Source organism: Pleuronectes platessa, chromosome 10, assembly GCF_947347685.1.
Source record: "Pleuronectes platessa chromosome 10, fPlePla1.1, whole genome shotgun sequence".
NCBI classification, from domain to species: Eukaryota; Metazoa; Chordata; class Actinopteri; order Pleuronectiformes; family Pleuronectidae; genus Pleuronectes; species Pleuronectes platessa.
In genome coordinates this window covers 25,987,272-26,001,284 of record NC_070635.1, presented here as the reverse complement: position 1 = coordinate 26,001,284, position 14,013 = coordinate 25,987,272, and the positions used below count along the sequence as shown (strand labels likewise).

The 14,013-nt window shown below is 43.1% G+C and overlaps 1 protein-coding gene across 1 annotated transcript in view; it reads right to left on the bottom strand.

Moving 5' to 3' along the window:
- LOC128449582 (lysosomal-associated transmembrane protein 4B) overlaps positions 1 to 14,009 on the bottom strand; it is a 29,260-nt gene extending 15,251 nt beyond the window's left edge. The window contains exons 1-5 of the mRNA XM_053432832.1: positions 13,914 to 14,009; positions 12,650 to 12,761; positions 10,366 to 10,439; positions 9,890 to 10,012; positions 9,581 to 9,679 (exon numbers count right to left, since the gene is read on the bottom strand). Of these exons, the coding sequence (XP_053288807.1) occupies positions 9,581 to 9,679; positions 9,890 to 10,012; positions 10,366 to 10,439; positions 12,650 to 12,761; positions 13,914 to 14,009 (504 nt within the window). The remainder of the gene's footprint in view (positions 1 to 9,580; positions 9,680 to 9,889; positions 10,013 to 10,365; positions 10,440 to 12,649; positions 12,762 to 13,913) is intronic.
- Between the last annotated feature and the right edge of the window lie 4 nt (positions 14,010 to 14,013).

Sequence of the window (14,013 nt, the reverse complement as noted above, 5' to 3'; positions counted from 1 at the left end):
ATTCACACACACATTCATACAGTGCATCCATGGGCCGCACTTTTATGAGGGGCCATTCAGGGTTCAGTTTCTTGCCCAAGGTCACTTTGGCATTCAAACCGACGAACTTCTGGTTGGAGGACAACTGCTGTACCCCCAAGCCACGGCTGCCCTAATATTGGTACCAAATATGTTAACTAATGAATAAATACACTGTATCTTTATATTGTACATTTGAAGCAGGGGCTGCGCGTCCCATTGGGCAAGTCGGGCAGTTGCTCAGGGCCTCGGCCACCAGGGGGCCTCGTCGTATATTTACGTTTTTTTTTATAATTCAAATAAATCACTCCTCATGTCCTCCTTCATTCAATGTGAACCCAAGAGCAAGACAGGCTTCATCGTACTTTCTTTTCAACTTAGTTTTTCAACACCGTGTCTTGTTTGTTGTAAATGACCTATTAATGCCCTATTGCTTTTTTTTGATACGTTTATTTTGAAACGGTTTCTTTTATTTTGAAAAGGCACTTCCTGGTAAATACGGAAAAGATCGCTGCTTCGTGGTTGAATGAAAAGTATTCTTTTGTTGTTTTTAAGCACCTGGCTGAGAAAGGCACAAGTTCTTACGGTGTGTTCATATGTCACGGATGTGTGAAGAGAAAATAAAGGATAATGAACCATCAGTAAAAAAGAATCTGACCATCATTCAGCCGGGGACGCTACAGTAAGAACTTCGCCTCATCGGTCACCGCCGCTCTGATCGACACCGGGATTACGGCGGAGGGACTTGATGTGATGGTCTAAGTTTGTGGCACCTTTTTTACAAAATGGAAGCATCTGAGGAATCACCTTTGGACAACACGGACTCAGACCAGCTGACGGAGGTTTGTCAGCCTAGTGAAGAGGAGAATCTCCGCCGCTCTGGTCGACAACGGAACCCCACGGAAAAGATGCTTGCATTTCAGAGAGAGGAGGCTCAAAGAAAGGAGAAAAGGCTCGTCCACTTTTACGAACCATGGAAAATCAAGGCACGCAAAGTAAGAGAACAGCTAAAATCTGACATTTCTGAAAGCCAAATGGTAACTCTTATAGAAACCCTGGAGAAAGGTAGGGATGATGTTACCAGTATATATGTGGAAATTAGAGATCACATTACTCCATCTAGAGAGATAAGACGTCGTGTTGATGCCTGCGATGCATTCACAAAGGACATTGTAAAAATTGCATATGAACGGATATCAGGTATAGATGGAGAATTTAACAGTGATGTAGTAAAACAGCGTCTCCGTGAGCTGCTTAACAGAGACTATGCTCGCTCCATCTATGGATCCACAGCCTCACCTTCAAGTCACAACTTTAGTAGCAAATCCAGCATCCACTCTGTGAGCTCCATCGTAGCAGCTAAAAGAGCTGATGCTGCAGCAGAGTTAGCAGCTAAGGAAGCAGAGTATGAGGTGTTATTGGAAGAGGAAAGACAAAAGGAAAGGATCCAGCTCCTAGAAGAACAGCAGAGGAAAGATCTGGAAGTTCAGAAGCGTGAGCTGGAAAGACTGAAGGCAGAGAAGGATGTTAGAGCTGCACGAGCAAGATTAGTGATTTACAATCAGGAAGTGATGCAAGAGGCCAGTGTGTATTCTGATCACAACACTAAGAGACAGCAGCATGTGTCTCAACAGCAAACTGTGTCTTCAACTCCCATCCAGCAGTCTGCTCATGTCCCACAAACTGCTTCACCTTCACAAACAGATGTGTCATGTCTTGCTCAAGCAGTCCAGGATTCTATATCCCTGAACAGGCTCCCAATGCCAGAGCCGTCTGTATTCACTGGTGACCCCATTCAGTTCATTGAGTGGAAAGCTTCATTCATTTCATTGATAGATAGAAGGAACATTTCTTCAGCAGACAAGCTGCATTATCTGAGAAAGTACATTGGAGGTCCAGCTCGGAAAATACTTGATGGCATATTTTATAGAAGTGATGATGAAGCCTATATGGATGCATGGAACCGTCTCAACCACAGATACGGTCAGCCCTTTGTTATACAGAGAGCCTTCAGAGAAAAGCTGACTAGCTGGCCAAGGATCCAACCAAAAGATGCTGAGGGATTCCGGACATTTTCTGATTTCTTGCATGCATGTCAAGAAGCCATGCCTCACGTGAAAGGCCTTGATATTTTGAATGACTGTGAGGAAAATCATAAATTGGTTCAAAAGCTGCCAGACTGGGCAGCATCACGGTGGAACCGCCAAGTCACCCAAGTTATGAGAGACAGGCAGGAATTCCCAAACTTCAAAGAATTTGTTTACTTTATGGTGATGGAAGCAGAGGTCGCCTGTAATCCTATAACGTCATTCTATGCTCTTCATTCTACAGAATCACCTAGAGAGAAGCGTTATATCTACGAAAGGCTGAACAATAAATCTAGTGTTCTACATACCCAAACAGTTACAGAGACAGAAAACCAAGTGAAATCAAGGCCAAGTGTAAAACCACCATGTATGCTCTGTAAAGACATTAACCACCGTCTGCACAGCTGTCCTCAGTACATAGGGAGATCACTGGAGGATAAACGGAGATTTGTCAAGGAAAAGAGACTCTGCTACGGCTGCTTAAAGCCAGGCCATAGTGCCAAAGATTGCCGTTACAGACACACATGTGACACATGTAAGGGAAGACATCCAACCTGTCTCCATGATGACAACCACACTAAAGCCAAACAAGTGCCGGTCTCAAATCACGGCATCATAGACGAGTCAGCAACCACATTGTCTCTGAGTGTGGACACCAAGGACCAATCTGTAAACACTTCCATGATTGTGCCAGTCTGGGTCTCCTCCATCAGCAATCCAGGTTTGGAAAAGCTTGTTTATGCCATGCTGGATACACAAAGTGACACAGTCTTCGTTGACCAGGATGTTAGCCAAGGCTTACAAACCAAAGCACAACCTGTGAGGCTCAAGCTAACTACCATGATTGGAAAGGATGCCTTAATGCACAGTGAAAGAGTTTCAGGCCTCAGAGTGCGTGGATACGACTCAACAATCCTCATTGATCTTCCTCCGGCTTACACCAAGGACTGCATACCAGTGAATCGAAAACACATTCCTACCTGTGAAACGGCAAGGCACTGGAATCATCTCAGCATTATAGCAGATGAAATTCCACCACAACTGGAGTGTGAAGTTGGTCTCTTAATAGGCTACAACTGCTCAAGGGCACTGGCACCTAAGCAAGTAATCATGGGAGGTGATAATGAACCTTATGCAGTGCGCACAGATCTAGGTTGGAGTATCGTGGGATGTTCATCACCTAATCTCGAATTATCATCTATCGCTAACATGTATCACAGAGTTGTCGTCAGAGAACTTCCACCAGTTACCCCATCAGACGCTATCCGGGTCTTAGAGTCTGACTTCAAGGACAATAAGGAGGGCAAGGCTGTTTCTCAAGATGACATTCTCTTCCTAAATATGTTAAAAAATGGAATTCAAAGAAATGTTCATGACCATTGTGAGATGCCACTCCCCTTTAAGGAGAGACCACACCTTCCTAACAACAAGCAACTAGCCATTGTCCGGCTCGGTCATCTGAAGAAAAAGCTTTTGAAGGATGAAAAATATAAGGAGCATTACACGAAGTTCATGAATGAGGTTATTGAGAAGGGTGATGCAGAGGCTGTTCAGCATGAAGGGAAGGGAGGAGAAAAATGGTACATCCCTCACCACGGGGTTTATCACTCCAAAAAGCCAGAAAAGCTCTGTGTCGTTTTTGACTGTTCAGCAAGGTTCAGGGGGAGCAGGATGAATGACCACCTGCTATCAGGCCCAGATCTGACAAATAATCTAACTGGTGTCCTCATGAGATTTAGGCTGAATCACATTGCACTGATGTGTGATGTAGAAAAAATGTTCCACCAGTTCCACGTGTCTGAAGTTGACAGAGATTATCTACGTTTCCTCTGGTGGAAAGGCGGAGACCTGAGTGCAGAGCCACAGGAATTCCGTATGAAGGTTCATCTATTTGGTGCGACATCATCGCCAGGATGTGCCAACTATGGACTAAAATATCTTGCCAAGGAAAACGAGAGCCGGTTTCCTCTCGCCTCACAGTTCATTATGAGAGACTTCTACATTGATGACGGCGTCACAAGCATAGCAAGTGTAGATGAAGCTATTCAGCTTGCAAGGGAAGCTCAAGACCTCTGTGCTACTGGGAGACTTCACAAATTTGTGACCAATAACAAGTCGGTGCTAGAGAGCATTCCCCCCTCTGAGCGTGCCATTGAAGTAAAAGCACTTGATATCGCCTTCAATGATTCAACGTTGGAGAGAGCCTTAGGGATTCTTTGGCACATTGAATCTGACACTTTCAGATTTCACATCTGCATTAAGGATCAGCAAGCAACTCGTCGTGGCATTCTATCCACAGTTGCCTCCATCTATGACCCGCTGGGGTTTATTGCTCCCTTCGTGCTCATTGGGAAAAGAGTGCTTCAGGAAATGTGTAGGCAAGGTACAAGTTGGGACGAACCTCTCCTCAGTAAATTAAAACCAGTGTGGGAACGGTGGCTGAGTGACCTTGCAAATCTGGAGAAAATCAACATACCTCGATGCTACGTGCCAGTTGATTTTGGATGCGTCTTCAGAAAAGAGCTACACCACTTCTCTGATGCGAGTACATGTGGTTATGGTCAATGTTCTTATTTGAGACAGGTGAATGAAGATGGAAGTGTTCATTGTGCTCTCATTACAGCAAAGTCTAGAGTAGCTCCTATCAAGGTTACAACTATCCCCAGGTTAGAGTTGGCAGCTGCAGTTGTCTCAGTTACAGCAAGTGACACCCTAAGGGAGGAGCTAGGTCTCACAGACATTGATGACTACTTCTGGACTGACTCCAAAGTAGTTTTGGGGTACATTAACAACGAGGCACGACGCTTCCACACGTTTGTATCAAACCGGATACAAAGGATACGTTTGAGCACAGCTCCAGAGCGGTGGAGATATGTCCCCACAGACCAAAACCCTGCAGACCTGGCTTCGAGGGGTTCAAGTGCAGGTGAGCTTCTCACATCAAACTGGTTCACAGGACCTCAGTTCCTATGGGAGAAGGATTTACCTCCAGCTGCTGATGTCATCACAGAAATACCGATTGGAGACCCTGAAATCAAAAGAGTTCAGATACTGAACACACAGACCACAGAACAAGCAAGTCTCTTAGACCGTTTGTCTAAGTTTTCGTCATGGTATAAGGCCACTCAAGCTGTAGCACGTCTCATCCGCCGTGTCAAAGGAAACAAATCTACAGACCACAGTACTGTCCAAGAGCGAGAAGATGCACAGTGCATTGTCATAAAGGACTTACAGAGACAAGTGTACAGAGAAGAGATTAAGTTGCTCAGCAAAGGGAATCGTCTTCCATCTCAGAGTAAACTATATCAGATGGATGCTTTCCTTGACCAAGATGGAATCCTCAAGGTGGGAGGAAGACTAAAAAACGCATCTCTCCCTTCCTCACAGAAACATCCAGTGATAATCCCAAAGGATCATTCCATTACCAAGATGATAATTGCACACTCCCATGAGCAAGTCAGACATCAAGGAAAGTGTTTTACGATCAATGAGATCAGATCTAATAGGTTCTGGGTTCCTGGAATAAACAGAACTGTTGCTGCATATATACGTCAGTGTGTTAAGTGTAGGAAACACAGGAGAGCTGCAGAAGAGCAGCGTATGGCAGATCTGCCGCCAGACCGTGTAGATCCATCACCACCATTCACCTATTGTGGAATGGACACTTTCGGCCCATTTTACACCAAACAGGGACGTAAGGTGCACAAGCGATATGGACTTCTTTTCACGTGCCTTTGCTGCCGGGCTATCCACATTGAAATGTTGGACGACATGTCAACAGATGCTTTCATTAATGGCCTTCGTTGTTTTGTTGCCTTAAGAGGAGCAGTACGTCACATACGGTGTGATCAAGGAAGTAATTTTGTTGGAGCTAAAAACGAACTGAGTGAGGCTCTTAAGCAGGTGGACTGCAATCGTCTGACAACATTTTTGGCTGAGAAGCAGTGTGACTTCATCATGAACGCTCCACACTCAAGCCATGCAGGAGGTGTATGGGAGAGACAAATCAGAACGGTGAGGAATGTTCTTCAAGCCACTCTCTCATCCTCATCAGGTCGGCTGGATGATGCCTCGCTGCGCACATTCTTCTATGAAGCAATGGCTATTGTAAACAGTCGTCCACTCACAGTGGACAATCTGAGTGATCCGAACAGCCCCGAACCATTAACGCCAAATCACCTGCTCACCTTAAAATCGGTTGTAGCCTTACCACCTCCTGGCAGCTTTATCAGAGAGGACATGTATGCTCGCAAGAGGTGGCGTCACGTTCAGTATCTTGCAGAGCAATTCTGGAGCCGTTGGAAAAGAGAGTACCTCTCGAACATCGCCACAAGACAACGCTGGCATGCTCCGAGGAGAAACCTGTTGGATGGCAACATAGTCATGGAGAAGGCAGATGGTATGCCACGCAACGAGTGGAGATTGGCCAAAGTTGTAGAGACAGTGACTGATTCCGATGGACTGGTAAGAAGAGTGAAGATTCGTCTTGGAGAGGAAAAAAGGGAAAAGGAAGGACGGCGTTCTGGCAAGCCCTCTATCGTTGAACGCCCAGTTCAGAAGCTGATCCTGCTACTAGAGACTGTTTAACCATCCTCCTCACACCAAACCTGTATCCTTTAAAGTATTGAAGTCATTATTTAGTAAATCATTCGTGTTTGCATCCCATATTGTTCTGAAATTCACTCGTGATTTGGTGGGAGTGTAAATGACCTATTAATGCCCTATTGCTTTTTTGTGATACGTTTATTTTGAAACGGTTTCTTTTATTTTGAAAAGGCACTTCCTGGTAAATACGGAAAAGATCGCTGCTTCGTGGTTGAATGAAAAGTATTCTTTTGTTGTTTTTAAGCACCTGGCTGAGAAAGGCACAAGTTCTTACGGTGTGTTCATATGTCACGGATGTGTGAAGAGAAAATAAAGGATAATGAACCATCAGTAAAAAAGAATCTGACCATCATTCAGCCGGGGACGCTACATTTGTCACTGACCGCCTGCTTCACAGGAACGAGCTCAGATCTCACTGTATGAGAGAGGGTGGAGCCCCGGGGCCTGTGTGTGTGTGCTCTCTGGGGACACACACACTCGCCTGCACAACACTGTACAGGGAGCCGGTTGCCGAACCCTGGCTACGGCGAAAGAACGATTTGTTTACAGTACCACCGTTAAAGAGATGCGGACGTCAAAAGATTTGACTCAAAACATTAGTTGCTCCTCACGGTCGCGCGCCCGTGGTGTGGGCGCGTGACACAGTTTGAGAATCACTGCATTTGGGAGAGCCAGAGCTGAACTCTCCCCCGCGCCCCTTCCCCTACCCCCTTCTCACACAGCATCAAGCAGGGGCGCCTGCAGTTGCCAATTCCCCACACAGTGATATGATAGATAATAGAAAACCGCTTTGCGGGCCAGATGATTTTTTTTTTGTGTTTGGTTAGTGCAGGGGTCGGCAACATGTGGCTCCGTAGCCGCATGTGGCTCTTCAGCCCCTCTGCAGTGGCTACCTGTAGAGTGCTGTGCATGTTGCGCATATTTTCCGTGAACGGTGAACTTAACGAATCAGTTTTCATGTGATGAACGTGAGTGAACGTCACCTACATTTTTAAAATCATCATCGTATCAGGTCATCATGAAATACCAGGAGCGGGTGAATGTGTGGGTGCGCGCTCCAAGATAGCGGATACACACACAGGCCCCGGGGGTCTGCCCCCCGCCCCCCTCACTCACTCAGAGACACAGAGAGATCGGAGCTCGTTCACGTGAAGCAGCCGCTCAGTAACTGACCGGCTGCTTCTTAACAGTGGAAAAAGTGAAAACACTGAGTTTCTCTGGTCACAGCTGATCAGAGATCAGCACTGCAGCTTCTTGATCAGAGCAGAAGCTGCATTTGGTTTGTACCAAGCTTCAGTTTCTGTGTCCGCCTCCAGTCTGACCTGCTCTCACATTTAGTTTTAATATTTCGTCAACTAAAATATGCGTCACATCCTATTACGTCCCGGCACTTTTTCCTGCAGGTTACTCAAAATTGTTCTTTGCCCAGGGCCTCCAATTAGCCAGAACCGCCTCTGATTTGAAGGACAGTTGAGGCAGAGTTGTACTCTCAAGAAAACTATATTTTCAACATTTATATTGAGTTACTGTACCAAGCTGCTTCAAATACAATCAGGTCAATTCATAGTATATATTTATATTTAGATACAGAATCTGAGTTTACTACATGGTCTTTGCAAATTTGAACCCACTCATGAGGATCAAAACATGTTATTGTCCACTGCTGTTCCATCACCACCAAAACAACACAAAACAACATACAGTATCTGACAAAGATCATCTGTCTTTGTCAAACCCCTTTCAAATTAGTGAGACTAACCCAACTCATCCATCCCATAAACCCACAGCCAAGCAAGCAGCATTCAGGCTCTATAAGCATAGAAATGCTCACATTAACAACACTAACAAGCTGATATTTAACAGGTATAATGTTCAACACATTCACAATCTTACTTTAGCATGTGAGCATGCTAAGCTACACACACAGTACAACTGATGTATATGCAGGTCTGTGATCACGTAGATCAACTGATGATGGCGCTAGATAATAAGTCAGGGGATCATCATAGTCATTAGGATTCATCCTCTGTGCATGAATGTATGTACCAAATGTCACAGTAGTCCATCCTACAGATATTTTAGTCAGGACCAGAGAAGATAGACTAAATGACTCCTTCCTACAAGGGAAGCTAGAGTGTTCTCTATTGTCACCTGGTGGCTGGATGCAATATAGGTCAGAAATTGAGCCTCATCCAGGTTAATGGATGAGAGATGGACCACAGTAAAAAGTACAAGTACACGCCAGGTACATTTTTCTCAAAGATAGTTTCTGTTCATTGTATTTATTTAATACATCTCACTGATGTATGTTCGAATGCTCATTTTTCCACTTGGTTTTAATTAGATATTTGATGGTGTAAAACAGGCTAAAAGATGATTGACAGCTGAGGCTCCTAAACGGTTGAGCATGTGTATCACTACTGTGGCTCCATCACCTGATCACTACTGACTTAAGCTCCAAATGCACAAGATGGTGGATTTCATATCAGGGGTATCTTGGCATCATTTCTGGATCGTGGGAAGAAGTGGACACATGTTGTCCAGCTTCATCTACGGTCTATGTCTATGGTCAGGAACAGAGCTTTAGAGCGGACATTTAGATATGTCATAGTGGGAAAAGCATAGGGCTAAAACACTAAAGTAATTATGGCTGAATACCATTCAGCTGGTTCAGTTTCAGGGTCATGGTTTTTTATGTATTCTGCCCTACTGTCTCACTGCGATGGCTAGAAACAGAGCCATAATGTGGGATTAGTGCTATTCTTACTTTCAAATTCAACAGCATCTGCTGTGTGATACATGGCTCTTGCCAAAACCCTCCGATAGAGCCTGCTAAACATAAGGACAAAGCTTAGGTTAGAACACTTTACCTTGAAACTGAGAATGCAGCTGATGAAGAGCAGCACAATGAGGACCAGGCAGACATTACTGAGAGCAGCGATGTCCTCTTTGTATGGGAAGTTATCAGGCTGCACACAAATCAGAAAAATGACACTCAATGAGCATCAAAGTTCATGTGAAGATAACCACTCATTTGACAGCACAGGCAGGTGATACTGACGTGTGAAATTAAAAATGAGATGTTTGCAGAAACCTTTGTAAAGCAATAAGTGTTAATATCCTTCCGGCTGATGTCACAGACTTCACTCTGTAAGAGGAAAACACCTGATGTTTCTCACCAGCTGCTGCAGGTAGTCTTGTATTGTGTTTGGATAAACCACAATGCTGACAGCAACCAGGGTGTTGAGAGCAAAATCAAATATTTGGTAGCAGAAAAATGGGACGATCCAAGCGGCTCGCAGCTGAAACAGAGATATTAATTTAGGATTGGCTGATGTACTTATCTGGGGGCAGAGATTCGAGCTGAGCTTTCAAACCGACACTGTGGACATAAATCATTCCTCAAACTGGGTCACGAGGAGATTATGTTGTGGTTAAATAATGACACTGGAGATTTCTTATGTTTACAAAGACTCTAAAACAGATTTAGTGTAGGTGTGTATGGCAATAGAATAGCTACATTAATAATTAATTTAAATAGTTTGAAAACCATTTATGTTACAGAAGTAAACACTTGAAGGGTCTTTGATTTACAGTCATGCCGTCAGACTAACACATTCAGTGAATAAGTGTACGCATTGTTTAAGTAGTTTACCTTGTATGCACCATATGTTGCCATCCCACATATAAGAATCATCAGTAGAGAGATCGCTGAGGCGATGCCCATGTCTGAAGCAGAAAGAACAAATATAAATTATAAATATTTTTTATCATCTGGGTTTATTTCAGTCTGTCTTTAGTAACTTTGGTTGAGGGACATTCAATTCCAAATCAAATCTCTGACAATGTTTTTTACATTATGTCCTGCTGATCTGGGGGAAACAAATTGTGTGTTGAAGATAAATAATATGTTGCATCTATCAAACGAACAAGGAATTTACTGATGTGATGCGCTTCATGTCAGCCTGACCTCATATCAACTCCACATAACACAGTTCAGTTACATAATGATAGCAGCAGGTAAAATCTAAAACCATGTGTCAGTACTGAGTTAAGACTGTGAATCTGATGGAAGAACAGTTCTCTGACCAAGAAAAATGCCATTTATACATGAACTACATTTTCTATTGTAAACTGACGGTGGATATTTTGCAGTTCTGAGTCACAGTATGAATCACATTTGTGCATAAAAGCATTTAGAAGTGTACAGAGAGGCAATGTACCGCATCCTATAGATAATTTAGCAGACAGAATCTCACCTTTGTAAAAATCAATCACTATTCATTTAAATTAGTAGAAAAGGCAACAAGTATCAAAAGTCCAGTAAAACTGAGATCATTTTAACCAGAAGAGCTACAATTGCTTTATTTCCTAAATACATTATTGTATATTACAATGTGATGTGTATTTTGCTTTGACTCCATTGTCTCTTTGGTTTCTGACAACTTCCTTTCAGGTGAACAGTTTTCAAGGTGATTTTTCGATTGCACTGTATCCGGGCAGAGCCTTCATTTATCATTGCAATCATCAGTTAAATCATTGTTCGGTCAGTTGTTGCTTTAAAGCAAGTCTCTGGACAGTCATTTGATATTGAGTGAGTAAATAATCACACAGCAACTGTCAGCTCATCTAGTTGTTTGTCAGATCAGAGCATTATTACAGGGCCTTCAAAGCCTGCACCTCCAGGCTGATTCCCTGCCACCACCTCTGCATCATCATAATATCTCAGGACGAACTCATAGACTATTGTGAAGTGCAATCCCCTTTGATACTACTTATAGTGCCCATGTCCATGATATGATGCACTTATCTTTCTTCTACTATTTGTTTATTAATTATCAATGTGGTCAGATGTATGCGCTGGATGTGTGTATGTCTGCATCGTTTTTAGGTGCTGCACAACAATTAACCGTGTACAAACTTATGCAATGACAAAAAAGCTTCCTAATTCTAAATTTGATTGTGATTAATGGATCATAGGGCACCGTAAACCTAATCCCCTGGAGCTGGGACATAACAGTCATTCCCAATCAGAGGTCACCAGCAGCCACCTCCAGTCAGTCTGCTCCAGTTTACACCCGGTCTGTTAAGAAGGCTTTTCATTAGGTTTGCGTGTCTGTGGCTTTGGCTGTTAGATCCAAAAAGAAACGCTGCATGTCGTCTAGACAAATGTGTGAGGTCCCTCTCACAACAATACTACATCCCTCCATTAGTCGGATGCCTGCCAACACGACTGAACCTTTAACCCCACAAGCAGAGATTAAGTCATCTGTCACGGTCAATTTTAAGAGATTTGGTTTCAGGTGGAATAGAAAGGGGCCAGTGGGGTTTTCTTACAGAGTGCAGACAAGCTGTTTACCAGACTGAATGTCATTAGGTGTAGCAAAAACTAGAGAATATATTAATATAAGAGAAGCTTTATTGATCCCACACCAGGGATGTTCACTTGCTACAGCAGCAGATAGTGAGTATGAGGTATATGCCATAAAATTACCAATAAACTAAAGAATCTAGTAAGAAAATGTGCATAGAATATGTACATAATATACACCTTTCACTAAAGACAGAACTGTTATTTTTGAAGATACTTATTTGTGCATTAGTATAAGGATAAATTGAAATAAACACACACACACACACATATATGAATTCAAAATCATAAACAATGATATGAATATAAAAATGATATAATTGGGTGAATTTCACAATAAGATGCATACATATGGAAAATATAATGGGTATTTGTGATACAGATGAGCAAGAGGACACTTTTATCAAAAATAATACGTAATGATGACTCGATGTGATCCGAAAAAAAACACATTACAATACACAAATTATAATTCTGTTGGCAGTTTCTCTGCTATTCTGTCCTCACTAAACTGTTGAACTACATATGGGACATTTGCTGTGAAGCAGCAGCCCTCTGGGCTACTTACTGGCATCATCCATGACATCCAGGTCATTAGCCAGTTCAGCGCTGGTCAGGTGGTACTGCTCAGGATCGCTGAGGGCTGTGAGCAGGATGAGTAGCACCACGGCATTGATGAGCTTAGAAACAAGGGACATATGGTCAGATAAAGATAAGGCAACAGTATGGACGGACGGACAGACGGACAGACAGACAGGGGAATATGGACAGGAGATGGAGGGGGGGAGGTGGAACAGGAGCTTGAAAAGGTGCAGATGCTGAATGTATTTTGACATGTTAAGCTTTCTAAATCTGTGACCTGGCATTTATTGATTCATCTCAATGTCTAACAATAACATTACCAGCATATCATCAGTACTATTACCATCATCTTGCCACGGCACCTTATCTACCTATTTATCTTGTATTTCTGTTTTTATTCTTTCTACCTCAATATTTTTATTTTATTTTATTCTATTGTATTTTATTGTATTCAAATGTACCGGCTGCTATGACGACTTAATTTCCCTTCGGGGATGAATAAAGTAATCTATCTATCTATCTATCTATAAGCTGCCCGTGGTCTGAAGAGGTCTATGTCTATCTCTATAAGCAACGACTGTACAGCCCTAAATACGATCCATTTAACCTAATCCCCAGAAATAGTTTAGTTATATTAAATTAGAAGTTCTGCGTCCAGGCACATCTTTGTTTTGGTCTGGCTGCTGCAGCACACTAGCATATGACTCATACATCCCCACTGATCAAGTGAATGCAATGGAAAATTCTTTGAAGTCAATTGGCAGCTTGACACAAAGGCTGCTACCTGAAGAGGCCCACTGCTAATTTATTCATAGGAAGCAGAGATAGGATTCTTACACTGGTTTGGATGAGTTAACACTCTCATGTACACCCATTTAAAAGACCAACCCATTGATATACTCAACCTTAAGATTTAACAGTGCAGCAAAGAGGATACGTAGATGTCTATGTTCTCATTGTGTGAAACAGCATTATGAGTTGTTTTCCATCTGAAGTTAAGTAATCATTTATCTCCATGTTTACTCACAGAAGCATCAGTTACACTCAGGTCTACCTCAGTGACTTTAAGTAAAACAAACTGAGAACTGCTGCTAGGATATTGTCTTTAAAGGAACAGAATGAACTCCTCTAGAAGAAATGAGACTTGCTCAGGCTGGGACAGTTAAATCCATCTTACGCACTTAGGTGTTTGCCCTGGTGATGTCATGTTTACAGGAACAGTACGGGACTAACGACCAGGCGGTGCTCACCATGTACCAGGCTCCCAGGATGATGGTTCCTGTGCGGACATGGCAGCACAGGCAGCAGCTGGTGGAGTACCAGCGGTCCCACGGGGAGATCATCATCGTC